The following is a 22,507-nucleotide window of genomic DNA, read 5'->3' as shown; positions in this document are numbered from 1 at the left end:
TTAAAAAGGATCCTTCAACATTTGTAAATTTAAAAAAAAATAAGATGTTACATCGAAGCCCTAAACGGAAGGAAATCCTTGGACGTGACAACACTGAAAACACCAAAGTTACACGCGAAGAACGAACACTCAGTCTACAACACAAAATAAACCTGAACATTTACACAGAAAAAAAACAGTACGAACAAATTTAGGGGGTTAACCCACGTTCTCCGGAGTTATTTCTGTTTCTTGCGAGATACTCGCGTTGTATATCGTTGAACGTCAAATCCACCAAATAGGAACGACATTTGTGACGGTGACAATATTCATAATCGATAAGGATACTTTTATACTGATAAATTCAGTCAGGGCGACCATCGTAATTCTCTTGGGATGCTGAATTTACTCAGTGAGCAAAATAACCTTTTCCGAGGAGTCTAGTCCTATAATTTTCACAACTATGTACCACATCGAAATCGGACCTTTTAATTCATATATTGTATTTATAATTCTCGGAATTGTTTTTGTTTTTGTTTTTTTTTGTTGCAAATTTTAAAATGATTCATTATATACTGAGATACAAACAATATTTACACTTAATTATTAATTTGTACTGCTTCTCAGGTACACTGTGTATTTGCAAGAACTAGTAATATTTTAAACCACAGAGTTACAGAATTTGACAGTTGCATGAAGAAATATATCACAATCAATAAAATTGTTAACAAAATTCGTGTAACAACTGAATACTAGATCGATACGATATAAAAGTATAATCTCTGACTTATCATTTGACAAGATTATTTCAGATTAGACATTGGTATTGTATCAGGACTTATATCACAGATCGTAATGATTCCATTGTTATGGATGTGGACTTGTTGGATAAAGACTGTTTGTGCATGATTACCCTTCTAATTGAGATAACGCATACAATGTACATTTTATCCTCAAAACTACTTAAGAATTCTATGTTAAATAATCTTTATGATAGATATAATACACTTTTGTATGAACACCAGGCACCAATTTATCAATTTACGAATATGAATACCTCATCTTCGATACCGACAATGTAATATTTGTAGCACCCAAAAACTGATTGGGAAATGTGATGCCATAATTTTTAAATAGGTAAAACAGTTGCATATGGTAAATTTGTTGATGTATACTTTACACAATTTATGTTCATATTTATTGGGATGCGATTTCTAAAGAATCAATTAAAAAAAATCGTTCCATGCGATACCGTATGATACGTTACAATTTAAATTTTTCAAAGACTATTTTGCAATTTTAATTCTTTTAAAAACTTTTGTACACACGTACTGGTCCTCTTTCGCATAGAAATAATGTTTTTTTTTAAATATTTATTTCAGAATGTAAATACCTCATTTTCCTGATCGACTATGTACTATTTCTATCACCTGATAATTTGACAGTTTGATTTCGTTGTTTTTCATGTATCATTTTTAAATAGGATGGGGATTTAAAAATCTGCCTAGCAAGTCAAACCATTTCATCAGTCTGTAGGTTCAGAAGTTTCTTTCAGTGGCGGATTCAATGGAAAAACTAATTAAGGAGTGTGCTAGAAAACCAGTTTGTTAATTTTGTGCAAAATTTCGGCGAAAATGACAAATTGGTACCATGGAACCCATCATTTTAAAACTTTCTGAATCCGCGCCTGAACTTTGGTATTAAAACAAACAAAGGCTTTCAAACTGATTAAATTTAAGATATATTTGTATTTAAACTTGAAGTTTTATACTCATTATAACGTAGTTTTTTTTTACTTTAGGTACACATTTATTTTGTATGATATAGACAAACTAGGAGTGTGCCTTCTTTTCATTCTACTACACTTGGTGCAGAAATATTTTGAATAGTAACATTTGAGTTAATGGTTTTTGCCTATAAGCTTTTGTTTCTCTTTAAGAAATTATTATAACGTATTATTCTTGGACCACTTAAGTTATATGGTAGAGTTAATTACATAGATATTTCTATTCTCTTTTTTATACATGTCACGTAAAATGTTTACATTAAAGTATGAGCGGTTTAGATGAATCGTTTTCGTTTCTATATTTCATATCAAATGTTTTGTCTGATTTTTATTTTACTTTTCTGGTTTTCTAACAGTAAACTTTTCACACGTGTTTGGAACTTAATTTTCATGTTCATATATGTAATTATATTTTAGCGGATGAAATGACTCACTCCTTATGATATTAAGGGTCAAATCTGGTCAATTTCCCGCAAATTACGTTCTCCCTTCGGAAGGTACACTAAACAGATTCGGGTTTATTTGTTTATTCATGTTATGACTTTTTTTTCGGAATACAGTTTTTATAATTAGCCTTGTTTACTTCGTCTTTAACGTTTTTTTTTTTTCATTTAAGCGTTCTACTCGCTCTGTTCTAGTAATTTCTGTAATGATTTGGCCCTGTATAGTTGACAACGTCATCCGCATTAACTTAAAGTTGGGTTTTTCTTCTTTTTCGCTTATTTGCCCTTATTTGTTTCTCTTACCAAGAACCAAAAAGCAATGATAATTAATCATACACTTGAACGAGCGCTAAAGGTGTGTCATATATAAGGAATAAAAACAGTTTAGACTTAAAAAGTGTGACAAAGTAAAGTCTCGGTAAACTGATATTTCTCCGTCTTCGTTAAGCATTTATTCTAATTTGTCTTTCGTGACATTATATAACTAATGTTTCATGTTGAAACATGATCACTTTACTCACAAAAAAAGGATTGGAAGAGGATGACACACTCACACAAAGCCTTTCTGTAACAGTAGCTAACAATCTAACTATGATTTGATTCACAAATTTCTGAGTTGACATTTACAGATACAAAGGTCAACTAAGAACACATTTAAATTCAACATAATGACCCATGACACTATGTTATGCTTATAAATCTGATATAAAACTCTGGCATTGTGTAGTATAAGATGTATTTATCTATCAACTGTGCAATAACTTCATAGCGTCCTTGAGACCGAAATAAGTGCGATTGTGTAGTCATTTTAGAAGTCCTGGTTATGTAGGTGAAATGTAGTTAATCAAAGATTAAAGTTTTAGTAGAATAATTCACCATGGATATGACGAAGACTTTGTTTATTTGTCCGTTTATATTCTCAGTTGTATTTTCACAAAATGAATTGTCGGCTACCCAGGTAAGATTGTTTACACTTTACATTTAAACTCGTACAGCTGTTATAATTTGAATGATAAAAAAATTTGTTCCTTGTTTCATTAAAAAGATTGTACTGGTAAGGGTAAAATGAGATCAAATTTAATATTATTCACTTTGCCTTACAAAAAAAAACATATCTTATTCTTTATGAACAATAAATAAATCAGTGAAATTGAAAAAAATATATATATTTGAATGGTTGTTTTTTTTCCTAATGCGGAAACTTTTTGAAGCAGTTACTTGTAATCAATATTGTTGAGTTTATGTATTAAACTAAATATATAACTTGATCATGCCTTGTGTATAAAACTAAAAATATAACTTGATCATCCCTGATGAACTTAGTTTTCATAACGTTGACTGGTGCATTTATACCCACATTTGTATCTATGTGTATCATTTATACCCACGTGTGTATCTGGGTGTGGACGTAAATACTTTTTAACGATTTCGTGGACATTTACCCTTTCCTTAACATTGGTAAAACTTCTTCCTGCTGTTTACCTTTTTTTGACAGCTTCATTTGTAAGAACCGTGCAAAAGGTTTTTTGAAAAAAAAAGTCAAATGGTTTTAATTTTTGATGTATAAAGTTATCGTTTGGAAGTTTTTTGATGATATAAACAACTATATTTAAAATGAAGTTTTGTAAAAAGAATATTTGCGATGAAATTGGCAATAGAATGGATTTAAAATTAAGATTAATCTCCCTTTATTAAAGAGATAGCAGTGTCATATCGAATGTTCCCACTCTAATAAATTTTCGATAATACATATTGTGAAATGAATTCTCGGTCTTTCTCCCGCCAAAACGTCACCACTTTGATGTCAATCCGCCAATCACAGAATTTAAAAATAAATTATGAAGAAAATCTATATAATAATTAAAAGGTCAATTGTTCAAGAACAATTGTAAGGTCTTTCCCATCCATATCCCATCTATTCTGCAGTAAAGGAGATGACCAAGTGCCATTAGCCTCTTAACAAAGAGCATCATGACTAGGTTACTATAAAAGGATGAGACGCGAAAAGAGATGATGATTGGGGGTTTTTACGGTCTTGACTATCCTTACGGATCTCACACGATCGTGACTTACCAAAATAGGATCACTCGTGCCAAGTATGCTTGAAGATTTAAGTCGTGCGCGGAACAAGTTCTTCAGCACTCGTGATAATATTTTGGTCATTCGCTCTTTCCGATCCTATTATTCTATAAAGAATGATAGTGCATAAGCGTTAATGTTTCGTTGAGTTTAAGTAACATCATAAAAAATAAATTCGTAAACTTCCGACACTTTCTAAGAGTTATTGTTCTTAATTTGGTATTTGGTTGGTTTTAGTGGGAGGTGTTAATATACAGCTCTGAATACAGGAAGGACTATTTAGTAAAAGTATAGCATATATATGTAGACTGAAAAAGTATTTTCTGTCTGATGGATTTTCATCGATATCATGTCTGAATTTTATATGGACTGGTTCTTAAATAATCCAATGGGATCAAATAACGGATTTAGAAAAGGAATATATGATTACCTTTGGATTTTATTCAATAAAAGAAGAATTCTGAATCAATGTTTGCACTCGACTTTATCAAACGAAACGCACATCACTACAAATAAACCATGTAAACAATCGCTTGTAATGAGCCATTCATTTTATTAACAAATATTCTTGGCGTTAAGTGAGAATGAATCAACTGTGATTGTTTTTTTTTCTTACAACGATTTCATAAAAGTACATCAAGTAGGTAACATCAACAATAATATAAACAATTTGAATCAGTAACATCGTGTTCGTGACGAAGAAAATAATGCCCATTTAAAATCGTGCTTTCAAAACACACGGATGCAATTTTACATTATCAATTATGGATACATGTACATACAAACATGCCTAAGTGCAGTACTTAAACAGTTGTTGTTGTTTTAGAAGTACATGTAGTCCTGTATTCACGTACCTACAGTATAATTCGTGATAATTTAGTTTGTGTTGCTTTCTGAATACAATGTTTTCTTCTTCAATTATTTCATACGTACGTAAGTGATAGATTTGTGTATTGTTGAAATGCTGCCTTTGTTAACAACTTTTAATCAGATTTGGTTGTTTATGTACTGAAATAAAAAGTAGTATAAAAATCAATGTCGGAGAAAGGGAGACTCTGAGGTTGGACCCCATTTGATGGAAATGTTTGCCTTTTTTTATTTTCTGTAAAAAAAATGCAAAAATTTGTCAAAAATTAGCAAATTATAGCCTGGATCGGATGACCTCTTCTTTATACATTTCTGGTGGGCATGTCACCCTACTTAGAATCATATTTTGAGTCCGAGTAGACCAGTCATTCTAGCGTGTTTGGCGAAAAAGCAGTGACAAATTTCAAAAGTTTAGGTTTCACTCTTTTAGGCAATCATTTTATCACGAGACCCCGAATCAATTATCAACCCCATTATTTCAAAATTGTTTATGTTTAAATTGACAAAACTTCAACAAGAGACTTATCATCTGTCATGCATCTTTTCACTGATCAGTCGTGAACTCACTCAGTATATAGTGAAACTTATAGTAAGTTCAAATTCTACAAATTAAAAACTATAAGTTATAATTAGGAACTGAAATATTCTTTTGGACTCCTTACATTCAATTTTCTGACAAGAAAACTATTTACATGAAAGTGTATGTATAAGTAAAATTTTATCGATTCTAACACATTGTACAAGTATCGAAATATTATTTCAGAATAACCCCAGAATCTATTATATGCACATAAAATCTGATGTTAAGTTCAGATTTGCTACTACCTTAGTCACCAGCAAAGTTGCCAACAGTGCAAAGACACCAGTAGAGGCACATTTTGAAGTCACATTACCAGATGCCGCTTTTATTACAGACTTTGTCATGTAAGTTTTATTACTGATCAGATTTAAATGAACCGGATTACAAATTGTGACTGTTTGTGACCTGTACAATATTGAAGAAGATGTTGTCGATTACAAATGGTGACTGTATACCTATACAACCTTATCGATTGCAAATTGTGACTGTAAGCCAATAAAACGTTGTCGATTTTAAGCTGTTACCTATACAACATTGTCATTGCGTTTATCATATACATGTACATCCTTTTTTATCGTTACCAAGTGTTTTAATACATTTTGTATCCAAGCTCTATCAGACTAACCATGGGAAATGAGAATATCAAGGCGAGTACACTTATTAAGCAAGAGCAATAACATTTTTCATAGGAAAAAAAAAACAGAATGTTTCCATTTCCTTGATGTTTTCATAATGGATCTTGTAAATGTTCTTGAACTGAACATGGTGCTTCTTTTTAAGGTTTGTTTTTTTTTTATTAATTTTTTTTACCAGATTATGTGAAATAACCCTCTTAGGGGCAGTTTACGCTTCGTGAACCGCGAAGACAAAATCTTTCTATAATTTCAAGTTCTTCACCTTACCCTGTGCTTTGATGAAACAGAGTATGCAATGAGAATACTCATATACTATGTCATTTAATTTAGAATTAGAAATTTGCATATAGAGTGACTCCGTATTTATTTCAGTTTTAAATGTGGTTCTTAATTATGAAGAAATTGATATACCTTCCACATTAGTGGCTAGAAATTCGTTTCCTGTAATGATTATATAGGTCAACTAGTAACTACGTGATTCCTACACGTATAGAACGCTGTCAGTAATGTTGAAACTACTGGTATGATTAACAGTCACATTCGTGGAAGAAAAAAAATCAATATAATTTATCGGCACAGATCTCGGGTTCTGTAAGAGATGGATATGACTTAATCATTTTGTTTACAAATAACACATTTCTTAGTTGTCACGTGCATCGAAATTATGGCCAAGATGTTTGTTTTTACCTATTAGTTTTTCGCCTACCTACTTGTACCTTAAGTTGTACCAAACATATACTATAGTTTGATTATTTTTCGCAAACGTTGAGCGATATAAGAACTCACTTCGAAAAAAAAATAAACTAATTGATATTTTTCTTTTTTTTTCTCTCTCTTTTTTTCACGATTTAGGGAAATAGATGGGAGAATGTATCCAGGAGAAATTAACGAAAAGGAAAAGGCTAAAAAGAAGTACAGCGACGCAAAGAAAAAGGGGCAAAGTGCTGGGCACGTTGCTCAAAAGTGAGTCAATACACATGATTTACAGTATAAATCAAACAGATTGGAATGCAATTTTTATAATGTTACGTATTCGTATATGATCTGTTTTGATCAAATAACTAAACAAGTCGTACATTTAAATAAATGTGTGGTTTTGATGTCACATTTTATGTTTACCTGGGTCTCATGCTTTTACATTCAATTTGTGTCCGCCGTCTGTGCACTGCATTGCATTTTTAATGTTGTTTAAATCTAGTTAAACTGTACAAGAATGATAATACAAACAAAGCATTTATACATAAGTTCTGTTTGAGAAATATGACAACATGTCTACCAGTCATTCTCGCTTATTAAATGGGTCAATTTGGGCTTTGAAACCCTATAGAAAAACACATCTGTTGTTTGGTGTCTGTCCCAATGTAGTATTTTGATATTTCGTAAGTATTTTTTTCTTTCTTAAATCATGAAAATGTGGCGGGTAAACGTTGATGCAGGCATTGCAAGTAATAAAAATGTATTTTTTTTAGCAAAAGTTTGTTTTTGTTGCAAGACCTCAACTTCAAGTTTTAATCACATTCGAGTGATTTGTCATTTATTTACAATAAGTAAATTCAAATATGAAAAGTTATTGTATCTCATCAAGTCCAGTAAAAAATTATAGATTGGTTAAATTCTGATATCCTGTTTACAAATAAAGACCAGTAGGGGCCAAAAACTCACCGAAATGCAATTTGTCCTGGCCTAGGACCTGGTAAAAAAATATATAAAGGACAATGTTGTATAAAATTACCTACAGCATACTCAGTTCTGTCCTTTGTTACTTGACAATGAATAATGATTACAGTGCATTATTATTTTTTTGTTGCCATTTGTTTTAAAGTTATGGAGGTCTAAGGCCGATCAACAGCATTATATACGTTCTAAAATATTCTGATATCTTTATCATAATTATTAATCGGTCATAATACCAATAGTACCGCCACTCATTGGTAAACACTAAAAGTATCTTAGATTCAGTTAGAGTAAAGTTAGAGTTTAATTTCGGTTCAATATTTTCAGACCAAGACATACTAATAAATTTAACGTTGATGTCAACATTGCTGCTCAGAGTAAAGTGACCTTTAACCTTACATACCAGGAACTACTGGAGAGAGTTTATGGGGAGTATGAACACATAATTTATGTTGACCCCGGTCAGATTGTCGAAGATTTCCAGATAGATGTCGCTATACTAGAAAACAGGAAACTAACAAAAGTATCAGTGCCGCCGTTAAGAAATGACGTCGTATCGGATCGAAGTATTAAAGGTATTGACTTAATTTTAAGAACGTCAAGAGAACCCTTTTTATACGACTACAAAAATAGGGTATACAAGTTTCGTCACTTGTTTCCGTAGCTATTTAGATGACACATTATCGTTAAACAATCCTAGTTTCTGGGATTTTATACATCGCATCTACCCAAAAGAACTTGAGATAAAGGATACTACAGACACTGTGAAGTCAGCCTTTTATCTTGACCTACACTTAAAGATCGATGGTAAAGGAAAACTATTGATTAAAATTTCTAGTATACGACAAACGACTTTTCATTCCGTATTCTGAACTTTCCTTTCATCTGTGGCAACATCCCTTCAGCACCTGCGTATGGAGTTTTCATATCACATCTCATACGTAATACCAGAGCTTGCGTAACAAGCAGACTTTTGGTATCGCGGTAGCCTACTTACAATTAGGCTTCTTGAACAGGATTATATTGCTACAATTGAAGTCATCACTACAGAAGTTTTATGGTCGTCATCATGAATTCGTGGATCATTACGGTGTATCCATCTGCACTATGAAAACTGATTTGTTTAATGTCATAGTTTTCATTTCCTCTTTCGTCTACCCGGACTTGACTTTTTACGAGCAACTTAGCGGGTGTTTCTAGAAAAGAAGAGGACGCTTACTCTACCGGTGCACCTGGTCCATGCTCCAAGTTTTTAGTGGAGTCCGATTTGCTTATTTACTTTTGTTGCTTTGTATGTATTATTTTAGTTATTTTATGTTCTATGTTGTGTGTGTCTGCTTTCCATGTCTGGTCCTTGTCTGGATTACATTCTTTTGATTTCCGCTAAAACCTTGGTTCCCTTGATTACTCTTTAACGACTATGGATTCCAGTATGCCAGTCAAACGCATGAAAATGAGCTTTGAATTTAGTATTATAAGTAAAACATCGTTCTGTGTAAAAATATCGATAAAAATGACAAATAAATCTTCGTCTTTTATTGGTATTTGTTTTCCCGGACCTTATTTATTTATTTTATGGATTGTTTCTTGAACCATTAAGTAGTTAAGAGCCAAAAGAAGTCAACACAGGTTTTTACCAGATGTCAGTACAAAAATGAGTAAAGGTATATGCACCTTTGTGGCATTGTACCACGTGCCACACATCAGAAGGAAGGTAGGATTGATTTTGGGGGTTTTGACCTGAATCAGTAAGGAATCGAAAACCAAATAGGGGTCAGAAACAACTAAAGCTTTTTCCCCGATATCCGGAATAGTTAGAGTAAAACTATATTTGGATCTATATGAAATTCTACAAAGTCAAGTTTCACAAAAGGCAGGTTGGCATTTTCCTTGGAGTTTGTGATTTGAAACATGAATGAATGGAGGACCAAGAAATTCCCAAGGGCCTGGAAAATAATTTTGACCTTACATTAAATGGGTTAGGTTTAGGCCTTATAAAACTAGTTTAACCCGACCGCAGACATGCGCCTGTCCACAGTCGCGGACAGGCAGGAGATGTTAGTCATAAATGAGTCTCCATGTCGTTATTAGACTTTTTAGATTAATTTGTCATCATTTTGTTACCATGGAATTTACTTTTGTCGTCAGGGCCTTTCAGACCTTACTCAAAGGTGTGTTTACACGTATTGAAAACCTTTTGGTGATCTCTGTAAATATTTACTACTTTTGTCTCCGGTGACGCGTCTCGAGAGGACATGGAAATCCGGGCGTCCCTATGTCCGTTCGTCCGGATTTTAGGCACTTTTTTGTAATGCTCCTATCAAATAAGTGTATTTTTGGTATGTAGCCTTATTATGACGAGTTCTTTACAGGTCGAGTTCGACTTTGGTTATGGTGGAATGACCTTTACAGAAGTTACGGTCCTTGGACTCAGAAAAATTTCAGTGAATTTAAAGTTTTCAGCACTTTTCTGTAATGCTTTTATCAATTGATTTTATCTTTAGTATGTAGTCTTACTATGAGAAGTTACAGATTATGTTAGACTTTGGTTATGGCTGAATGATTTTTACAGGAGTTCCGGCCCTTGGACTTAGAAAATTTCAGTGAATTTACAGTTTTCCGCACTTTTTTGTAATGCTTTTACCAGTTGATTTTATTTTTTGTATGTAGTCTAACTATGAGAGGTTACAGATTAAGTTCGACTCTGGTTTTGGTGGAATGATTTTTACTAAATTGATGAAGAAGGCAATTTGTTGGTCGAAATGTATCTTATTGCGCTGGGGACATTTGAACGCTGTTCTTTTATTATAAAGATTATACGCTGGTGCAACTTTTGCGTTTCACCATATCTGTTTTTTTCTCTCGTGATAAAATGTAAAATAGATCCATACCCTTTTATTCAGATAATTGTTGTAATACTAAGAAAATGATGTTTTAGGTACTTATTCCTAAACAGTTCAAGCTAAAATCCTTAAAATCAATTACAGCTTTCTTTGTGTGGTTTGCTATCTTATTGACTTATTCTATAGATTATTGTACCTTTACTCTTAGAAATTGGAGACCAAAAAAAGGACCAGAGGTAAACATTTGTTCAACTTTGTATGAATTACTTATCTATGTTTTAAACGTCTTTGACTATTACTAGTTTTTTTTTGTGGCCAAAATCAAATGTTGTATCTAATATATAACTACATGTAATCCTATAACTACATGTAATCCTATGACTTGAACTAATTAGAAAACAAGCCACACAGTAACTTTAGTAAAAGTGAATGTATGTCTTTTTAGTGGTACTGCAATGTGTCGAACCTCAAAATGATACTAGGATTATGTTTTGGGTTATGACTTAAGCCAAGTAGTTATTAATTAGGAATCAAAAGGGGGTCAGAAACACGATTCTTTTGATTTCAGGATAATAACTTAAGTAAAAGGGAATGGATCTCTTTGAAATTCTACCACTAAGTACCATACCCACCAGGGAAGTTGGTATAGATTTGGAGGTTGTTACCGAAACCGCTTAGGAATTACCGCTAAATTCTTATCCCTGGTCGAATGTCTATTCACAACCAAAAGCTGTATAAAAGTTGAACGCTTTAGTCATATTTGCGAAACTGTTCAGGGTTCGACCTCTGCAGTTGTATCAAGTTGCGCCCCGCGAAATATTTTCTTAAATCTGAAAAGGGTTATTTCAATAACTCTGCGATCGATTTATAGCTAGTTCGTCCGTAGAAGTTTCAGTTGATTTTAGTGTAGTTCCATAATAAAATTAAGTAAAAATATAAGGTTAGTTGGCACACGATGGTTTCCAAATGAGTAATTTTTTTTTTATTTGTTTAAGTTTTCATATAAAAGTGTTTAAACAATACCAACAGACGATCTGATACATTAAAACAAACTTTTATAACTAGTTTAAATTGTAGTGCTCTTGGTACATATCTATGAATTATCTCTCATTGTAAAAAATAACTCAAAAGGGTAGAAGGTATAGTCTTAAGGGGATTACATCTAACTAAGCAAATATCCGCAATAATTAATGTTTTTTTTAGGCTCTACGTAACAGTAACACTTGCATGATTGATCGGACACAAGTTGTCTCACCTACTGAAAGCGCAATCTTATTAAAAATATTTCCGAAGGAAAACAAATTAAAAAGAAATGATCTAATAACACAGTAATAGGGAATAATTTCCTATCTTGTGTCACACAGTTTTATATGTAATAGTTTTAAGAGATTTTAAAGCCCGAAAAATGGAAAATAGTAAATCAAGGAAACCAAGAACTCTTAAATAAATTGATATGAACTGTTTATTTCTTACGTCTAAGTGATTTCATCAACTGTGCATACCATTAAAATACGCTAATCTCATTGGATAATCGGCTGTACACGTGATGTTTCATGAGTCGATGAAACACATCGTAGAGATATTTGTTATAGGTCACGTCCGCATTAAGTGGACTACTTTTATTGATCTCTGTATGTTGCTAATTTTCTATGAATATTTGAAATGAAATAGAAATAAAATAAGAGTAACATATGAGTCTTGAATATAATTATAGCAATTGTCTCACGTTTCATGTTTCATGTTTCATCGTCACTTAAAAGCATTGACTGGTCTACAAATCACGCTTTTACATGACGATGAAAAATTCTTAATTGAATTACCATGACGAGTCACGATATATTTGGAAGGTCCAAATCTAAAACAAAAACCCAAAACAAACACACACACACACACAAAACAACAACAACATCAACAAATGAAAAAAAAAACCAACTTATTTACATAGACCAATCCACAAAAGCGGATATCACTTCTGTTTTACTTCATTTCATCAAAACTGTATTGAAGCACATGGAAATTACATAAATATACATGTATCAACTGCTTAAACAAATGATACTACACGTTGTTTTAAAGAATATTTTCGTAACATTTCAGAAAGTAAAAATGCCCTTGCTGTGATTGACCTACCTACAGAGACTTCCGCTACAATTCACTACTCTCCGACGACAGAGGACCAAAGGCAGGCATCAGAACAAGGGCTCTCTGGTCTCTTTGTTGTTGAATACGATATCGAAAGAGATTTGAGTCCAGGAGAGGTTTTGGTATGTTGAATATTGATTTTTTTAGTACGTAGCAAAAGACATATTTTCTATTCTAAAGTCGACAAAATTAAATGACATATGTAGAAAAAAATTTTACACAACATCTGTGAAACTACGTTCAAATCCACTGCTATTTCTTTGAAGGTTAACCAATACGCGTAAAAACGAGAAAGATGCATACAAAACAATCATGGCAATTTTGAAGTCATGAAAATGTTCATTTTCAGTGCATTTCAATGCAATTATAACCCAATTTACCAAAGTGATATGAAAAGTCTTGTCTTTTTTCCTTGATTCCGATAGTGCAAATAGTCAAATTAAAGTTTCAAAATGGTGTTTTTTTTTCATACACTGCATGATTCTTACATAGACTGACACTTGCATGATATCGCATGCACTGAACTGCTATACGTGTACAGTATCGTGACAGAAGCCTTAGATAGAAAATACATGTAACTGTTATATATTTTTTCGGCCTATGAAGTTTGTAGATGTGTATCACTGGCATTTAGGGTATACCAAATCGACAAAAACCTTATGATTTAATTCGATTATCAAAAGCTAACGAGTAGAATAATAAAAAAGGGCGATGACGGCACAGTCACAAAACAAGATGACAGACACATTTTTTTATTCAAACTTTTGAAGTTAAATTATTCAATGATATTTCTAGGCTGCTTTTTTACTTGCACTTTATAGTGATGAGCACGGCTAAGAGTTTTGGCAACTTCAATGGGTCTGGAGATTATACCGCTATATCGTATATACCAATGGAAAGATTAATTCATATACATTGTGATATACTAATAGGAAGTTTTCGATTGATTTTAATAGTTCTGAACCTTACCTTTTAAAAGTGAAGGGCCAAAAGGAAAAAGAAATAAGCACTTTCTTCAACTTTGTATAAATTGCTTATTTCGTATGTCTAGCTGCAAATTTTAAAGTTTTGAATACTTTTATTCTGGTCAGAATCTTGTCATAGTTTTACTTTATTTCAATCCAAATTATGAACTGTATCAGATTTGAATGCATGCTGTGTCCATATTTGCAACTTTTCATAGTATGACGGCAGTGGTATGTTTTAAATTAACCATACTTAATTCAATATCATATAAAGTCATGACAATAAAAACTTTAATATGTATCTATATTACATTTTTACAACAGGTAGTCGACGGGTATTTTGTCCATTTCTTTGCCCCTGAGGGTATGGATCCGATTAAAAAAAATGTTCTATTTATTCTTGATGTAAGCGGCTCAATGATTGGAACAAAAATAAAACAACAAAGTGATGCTATTGATAAAATTCTTCAAGACCTCCACGAAGGTGATAACTTCAATATAATGCAATTTAGCAGTAACGCTAATTTTTGGAAAGATGAACTGGTATCTGCCTCTCCAAAAAACAAACAGTTGGCACGAGCGTATTCAGGAAAAATGAAGGCTGGAGGATGTAGGTATTGATAAAAATCCTTTTCAATTTTTGTTTAAAATGTTGTTACATATGTATCTATATTGGATTGTAGACATTACATAACAGAATTTCATAACACATAAAGAAGTTGGTGTTTGATTTAAGGGGCTACAACTCAACTTTTTTTAAATTAGGGACGTAAAATGGAATAGAAACATTTCCTGGTTTCAGAACAGTAACTTGAGTAAAAGTTTATTGATCTGTATACAATTATACTGCCTGTTACAATAGTACAAAAGTAAGCCTATAATTTGTTCAATGTGGATTTAAGGGATAAACAGTTGTCAGAAATAATTTTATTTTTAACTTTGTATTATAGCTTATTTCATATGTCTAGGTGGAAAGTTTTTAAGTTCTTTGACCACTATCATTCTGGTCAGATAAAATTAATGAAAAACATTGTGTGTAAAACATCACAAGATTAGAGCTATATCGAACTTAATTGTTGTGTTTCAGTCTTAATTTCAAAACTCTTCAGCATTTGCGGTCCTACCAAGCTGTACCCTTATTATAACCCCCTTTTTAAGTGCTCTTTTTTCAAAACAAATGCTTCCAACCATACATAATGTAACAAGACCACAGTGTACAAAGAAAAAGAAAGCGAAATGGCGTATAATGAGAGTATTCATTATATATATGCATACATTTCGGTTATTTGCCCGGAATATCCACAAAAAAAACATCTTTCGATATTAGGTAACTAGAAATCCACTCATGAGAAAAAATTTAATATAAAGAACGACAAGCAAACACATGTATTGTAGCCATCGGTTGTCATTTCCATTTTGTTGTATGTAAATTTGTCAGTTATTATTATAGGGACGGATATTAATACTGCTATGTTAAAGGGAATACAATTCTTAAATGAGCATACTAAAGATTCTAATCGGATGAAAGTGTTAATATTTTTGACTGATGGACAGGCCTCTAAAGGAGAACAAAACCGTGACAAAATTCTGAAAAACGTAGGCAACGACAATACTGACGGTGTAGCAATCTTTAGTCTTGCTTTTGGAGACGATGCAGATTACGAATTTGTTAAGAAAGTTGCAATCAAGAATGAAGGAGTTGCAAGAAAGATTTTTGCAGATTCTGATGCTGCCCTTCAAATAAAAGGATTTTATGATGAAATTTCTTCGGCTGCCTTAAGAAATGTTACTTTTAAATACCTTGACAACAATAATGACATTGCTTCAAATGCAACAAAACAGAAATTTGATACTTATTTCAATGGGAAGGAGTTAATTATAGCAGGAAAACTATCAGATGACGATGTCCAAGTCCTAAATCTGGTAGTAACTGGTGACGGAATAGGTGGCCAAATTGAGCTTGAGCTGGAGTCCAACATAAAAAGCAGGGTTCCCGAACTTACAAAGGCTGGAGACTTTACCAAAATAACGGAACGAATTTGGGCTTATCTTACTATAAAACAATTACTGGAAGAGGCTATTGGGGAGAACAATGCTGAGACTAAGAAACAGTTAAATGACAAAGCTTTGGAATTGTCACTTAAGGTAACTAAGATAGGTGTTAGAAATAGTTCTGTTAAACTGCAAAAAAAAAAACGGTTATCCGGTATCATTGAAGCAGTGTACAGTTCCATTTAGAATTACGTCCAGATACTTTTCAATTACATGAAAAGAAGAACGTTATGTCACCTTCTCATCTTAAAGTATCTGAATCAGTTATGTTTTTAATCTCACAGAAATGTATTGTATCATTTTTTCTGTTAAATAAGTGTCAGATTTTTAAACTTAAACGGAAGTACACTCAAATCAAATTAAGGTTATCTAAGAAATTGTTTTTAATATCAATTTATTACTTATTCACTCTTCACTCATTAAATACGAGTAATTAATTTGCCCATTTTTCATTGTTCATTGTTAGCGTTTCAAAGATTTTTTCTGTTCACACTTCACTGGTAAACAATACTAAAATTTAAAAAAAAAACCTCAAAAGAAATATATTTCACCTCTTTGCTGGAAACCAAATGGCAAAATCCTAGTTTTTAATTTAAAAAAACAGAAAAACAATTATTGCTGAACGATAAACAATATGAATAATACATTAATTTCCTGATTTTGCAGTACAAGTTCGTTACACCCCTTACATCAATGGTTGTAACAAAACCTGACGAAAAAGATGTCGGGGCATTTGACGAGAATGAAGATGCTCAACGTATGTATTGTCGTCATCTAAACATTCAAAATTTCAAGTCTGTTTCAGCGGTCTACATCGGAAACAAACTTTATAATAGTGTCTCTCTAGCATAAATTTTCTTTTTCAAAATTTGGCGATTTACACAATTAATGTCAGCAGAAGCAACTTAGTATACCAATTATCTACAATGTTTTAATAGTTGTTTTCAAAGGGTTGCATTAACATTACTGAGATGATATTTCTCTTTTTAATAGTTGCATTAGCCGATATATCCAAGAGGACATATCCTCAGAACATACCACCACCACCAACAGGTATAGTGAAATGTTTAAAATAAGAAAATTTTACGTGATAAATTTTCTTTTATTGTTGCTTGAATAAAAAACTGTAGTTTAATTCGTACAAAACTTTACAAACATGATTTTTCATTTTTTTTCGCACTCTGTCGAGAAGGTTTGTCGGATACGGAAAAAAAACTATTTTACATTTCATACAATTACTGCACTTGAACGAGGTCAATATCATATGTTAAAAAAATATGTAATTTCATATTGGCCCTATTATAGGTTTGAGGTCTGTCATATTGGTCGAGGCGGTCGTATTGGTCCCGAGGCACCGTCGAAGGCCAATACGGCTGTCGAGGCCAATATGATTGACCAAAACCTATTACAATTTCATTGACGGTGATGGCTCGTGCCACGTACTTTCATTCATAAATTTAGCTATAGAGTGAAATATGATATTTTATTGTACAGAAATATCTTTTTGCTAATCAGTATGTTGGAAAATGGAATATCACGTGTACTGCTTCTGGCAAATTATAAAAGTAAAATAGAGCCTTATGTAATGATATATTTTATTCCTCCTGAAGCTGTTTCCTTGCGTCTATGTCGTGAGGGCAAATGGCAATGGAAAACTGAAAAAAATAAATAAAACCACGAACTTTTCAAGTTATCCGAATAAATGCAATAATCTAAATATTGTTTACCCAGCCCAAATGCGCTATCAATTGGATTATAAGAACGAACACAGTGTTTGTACATAATAAGATTTGACGTCATTGATAATTCGGGAAACTCATACTTTATTGATAAAATTTAGATAATGGTTTCAATGAAATTAATTAATTAAAGAGTAATCAAGAAAACCAAGATTCCAGTGGAAATCAAAAGAAGGTAAAACATTAGAGAGGGAAACAGACAAACACAACAAAAATAATTAATAACGAAAATAATACGTACATAGAAACAAAAATAAATGAGCAACCCGGACTCCGTTAAAAACTGACAACACCCATTGTACCAGTAGGCCTAGGGTAAGCGTCCTCTGTTTTTCTAGAAATCATAGCCGGGTTGATCATAAAAAGTCAAGTCTGGGGTAGACGAAAGAAGAAAGGAAAGCTATGACGCGTTGAACCGATCGGTTCTCAAGGTACAGATGGGTACATCGTGACCACCCACGACGGTCATAAAACTTGTATTGATGACTTCAATCTTGTAGCAACATAACCCTGTTCCAGAAGCCTAATTGTAAGAAGTCAAGCGCGATACAAAAATTCTGCGTAGTTAGGACAGGCTCTGGCTTAACGTATGAGTTGTGATATGAAAAATCTATACGTAGGTGCTGAAGGGGTGTTGCCACAGATGAAAGGAAAGTGGACAATTTCGAAAGAAAAGTTGCGTTTGTCGTATTGTTTGGTCAATAGTTTTCCTTTTCAATCGATCCAAAGACCGATTTTAATTTTGCCCAAATTATGCGATAAAATCAGAATTAGGGAAGTTTGCACTTCATAAACTGGGTCCGAATCGACCAATATTTATAACGCCACAGTACCAAATTAGTCTTTCATTGAGATCGATTTGTGCTTTTGGTTGGTTGATAAAATATTTGGACATCTTTAAAATGTTATTTCACGCGCACACACACGTTACTGTTGAGGTCACTTGCAACCGTTTATTTATGAAATTTTCTTTACAAATAGCAATCTGGTTACGCTTTCTGATTATATAACTTTAAAGCTGCACCAAAACTCCCATTTATAGGTTCTAGAAGTGGCATGAGACCTGTTGTACAGTCTTTCGGTGGCGGCAGGCCTAGTGGATACAGTCGAAGTGGCGGGGGTAAGTCTTTTTGTCATTACAGCTAATTCACATTACTGTCACTATACTCTGTCCTTCGCAATCTAATGTTAGAGTTGTACAATATTATTATATGTAAACATATTACTGTATCAAGGGGAAAATATAGTTACGGAAACCATGACTAACATATTCTGTTTTTTTTCTAGTTCGGCGTCATTTGCTACACACATTGATAGTATAAGTTTTAGTTACGATCTTTGTTTTTCTCTAGGAATTTTATCTTTTTATCTTTCTAAAGCTGCGATATTTTAGGCTTTGATACATTATGCAAGTATAATAATTTGAAGTACCTATTTCCGTTAAATGAAAGTGCGAAGCTAATTCAAGGGACTGTATTTCAGGTAACTATATCGCCAACCAAAGTATCCTATACATATCGCGTGTTCATGGGTTTGGTAAATCACAAAATTTGGTTCCCAACGGAAAGAAAATTTCCTATTCGTTCATATGATAGCGTTGTCAAATCGACGAATTCAAGAACCTACAAACTGATAACTTTTCCCTCAACTACGAAAATTGGTACTCAAGAGTAAAAGTATTTTGACATTCACAGTAATCAGAACGTGCCAACCAAGATCATGATGTTCATATAATTATAAATGACTTTAGTCTGGAAATTTATGAAAAATAAAGACTTCATTCTGTAGGCGGTGGAGACCCTCATTTTATGCTGAGTATAGATGGTCTAGAGTTTCCAGTGTGCTTTGATATTGACGCCGAGGAAGGAGACGTCATGCGCATGCTTAACGATCGGATTTCTGGTACGTTTATTTCTTTAAATAGCTCAACGTAACATATTTTTCATTTTTTTATTCAATTTTTATATACTTTTTTGTTACTTTAGAAAAAAGAATAGAAACAGTAAACCATTTAGAAGAACACACCTTTTTTGCACTGATTTATCGTGGGCGTTTTAATATCTATTTTAAGCTAAGCAAACATTGAAAACATAAACGTCGTTATGCGTATTGATAATTCAAGATCTAAGCGGAACTATTTTACAAAAATTCTACATCATAGTAGTAAACTATATTACAATGTCAAGATATTCTAAATGTTTATGATCCTAATATAAAAAGAAAGTGAAGAGATAGGGAAGTATTTGTCATGACAATAACCACCAAGGTATATCTGTATCTTACTTGCATATGAATCTGTTTTGTAGACATTGAACTTTGATCGGCAATACATCTACTAGTATGTGAAATCAAGTTTACTTGATTTAAGTAATACACGCAGTGGTAAAATGCTGCGTGTAAGGTTATTCAAGTTTTCATTTTAAGCAGAATGCATGTCAAACGCGTCGTGTCTGACAACTAGCTACGTTCTTTTCAGAAATAACAAATTTCAACAAGGTTACAAACTTATAGGGCAAAATGAGTAGGTGCTATTTTCTTTGATAAACCAACATTGATTTTTATTTCAGGTTTAACAATAAATGCAGAGATAATCAAGTCTTCGAAAATGGGCATACATGGGAAATTTAAAACGTTTATCGGAAAAATAGTCATACTAGCCCCTAGAGTCCGCATAGATATTACACCAGAAAAAGTTCTGTTTAATGGTGCAGAGTTATCTTGGAATGATGAACACGTGTTCGGAATGTTTGGACTTCAATTTCATGTCGGAGTTACGAGTACCTATGACAGAGTTTTAAAAATAGATTTCGAGAAAAACATTAGTATCAAGATAAAACGGTCCAGTAAAGAAGGAACAAATAGAGATGTCGACTACCTCAATCTGTATTTAGATAAGGAGTTTGGACTTTCAAAACAGGCTGGGGGTATCTTAGGTGAGATACCGATAACTACAATTTTTTATCTACTACTAATGAAATTATTTTTTTCATCCTATCATTAAAGGTATACTATCCAGTTAAGTCTTTAGTAAATGTGCGTCAAGTTCTATGGATTATCCATACAGATTTTAGAAAGAAATCTTATTAATCTTTCCCTGGAACAACAATAAACATATCATGTAGCTATCGCAAAACCTGTTCATTTAGCCTATTGTCATATTAAAACGTATAAAATACATGCATAATGAAGGATAAATATCAAAGTAATTTAGAAGAAAGAATAGGACGTATTTGTAATAAATAATAATAATCGAGCATTCCAAGTCAACTTCACACATTTCATAGATTATATAGACATGACTTAGAAAAATAAGCGCATTGTTTTAAAAGTACTGTTTCTGCAAGTAATATGTGTTATAATTTCTAGTATCTTTCGGTAACAGTTAGTGGTAGTCAATGCATACCAGTTCACTCCTTATTGAAGTTTTGCTTTTTGTGCATTATTGTAGGTCAATTTGTCCATAAAAAGACGATACTTACCAAAACCAACTTAGACAGCAAGGGGCGGATACGAGGACATTTCAGGGAAGTTGATAACAAAAATAAGACATATTTTACTGCAGTTTTGCATTCTAAGCCTGACATTATCTCTGGCGAAATGGTGCCATGCTGGAATTTGCACAAAACCATCAAAGGATTGATAAATGGAAATATTGAACGGTATTTCAAATCTGATGTCAATACGGTGTAAATTACTTTAGACATACTTATTTTCTATGAAGGACCAATGAAGAAAGCTTTATTGAAGTACGTGTGCCAGTCATTTATACATAAATCATGTCATTGGTTAACTATTTGCTGATGGTTCCATAGCAATTAATACAATGATGCGTTCATTTTATTCATTGAAATCTTATATAACAATGATTGAAAACTTCTTTTATATTTTACATTTCAAATAGTTTAATTTCACCTATAAAATTTTGATATACCAGTTTTCCATGTGTACTCATATATAAAGAAATAACAGAAGTTAATTTTTTCTCATATTTTTTTCTTTCAGTAGCAAACATGTTAACGTCACCATACATTAAATTGAATTTGTATCCTTGTCGATTTCAATGTAAAATTGACATATTTTGCATCATTTTTTTATATAAACATTTGCATACTTCCGGTTCGATAATTTTCTACCTATATCACAACACGTTTTAAAATTTGATAATGTTACTAATCAATGTACACCTTTGGAACTTTTGTTTTTTATGGGGGTCCTCAAGTTGCTTATTTATAATTGGTTGAATGACTGCCTTTAAGGGCTTTTTGTATTATTTTCTTTACAATTCTTCGCTGTGTTCCTGTGTTATTGTTTTGTTTAGTTTAAAAAAAAATGTTATAATAATGGTGGAAATTGGGTGTTGAGATATATTGCAATGTTTAAAGGATATTGGACTTGTGTATCCAGAGACTATTATTATTCACTATAAGGATAGCTTATAGACTTTGCTATACGGTGTGTGAAAAGCTTCAATATACATTGACATGTGAAATAAAGGGTAGAACTATTAAAACGTGAATAAAACGAATCCAGGGACAACATTCAGACAAAGAAGTAAGACACACTCGCAGTAAAGAACATAAAATAACATTAACTAAAATAACACGCATATGTAAACAAAAAGGAGCAACGAGGCCTCTACTTAAATCTGGAAGCATAGAACAGGTGCAGCGATAAGTGTCCTGTCCTCTGATTTTCTAGAAAAAACCCAACGGCCGAGTTGCTC

At 32.6% G+C, this 22,507-nt stretch overlaps 1 protein-coding gene across 1 annotated transcript; it reads left to right on the top strand.

The window, feature by feature from the left end:
- Nucleotides 1-2,931: 2,931 nt before the first annotated feature.
- LOC148627371 (inter-alpha-trypsin inhibitor heavy chain H3-like) lies at nucleotides 2,932-22,294 on the top strand. The gene is made up of 13 exons (XM_088571881.1): nucleotides 2,932-3,166; nucleotides 5,918-6,078; nucleotides 7,222-7,332; nucleotides 8,371-8,618; nucleotides 12,984-13,150; nucleotides 14,318-14,603; nucleotides 15,444-16,138; nucleotides 16,712-16,802; nucleotides 17,039-17,098; nucleotides 18,827-18,904; nucleotides 19,573-19,686; nucleotides 20,352-20,717; nucleotides 21,233-22,294. The coding sequence occupies exons 1-13, from the start codon at nucleotides 3,086-3,088 to the stop codon at nucleotides 21,472-21,474; spliced, it is 2,700 nt and encodes an 899-aa protein (XP_088428007.1). The 5' UTR covers nucleotides 2,932-3,085; the 3' UTR covers nucleotides 21,475-22,294.
- The last annotated feature ends 213 nt before the right edge of the window (nucleotides 22,295-22,507 follow it).

This window comes from Perna viridis, chromosome 1 (assembly GCF_037379345.1).
Source record: "Perna viridis isolate PV_CMFRI_1.1 ecotype Kerala chromosome 1, ASM3737934v1, whole genome shotgun sequence".
Lineage (NCBI taxonomy): Eukaryota > Metazoa > Mollusca > Bivalvia > Mytilida > Mytilidae > Perna > Perna viridis.
The sequence above is the reverse complement of the archived record's forward strand: the minus strand, read 5'-3'. Positions and strand labels throughout refer to the sequence as shown.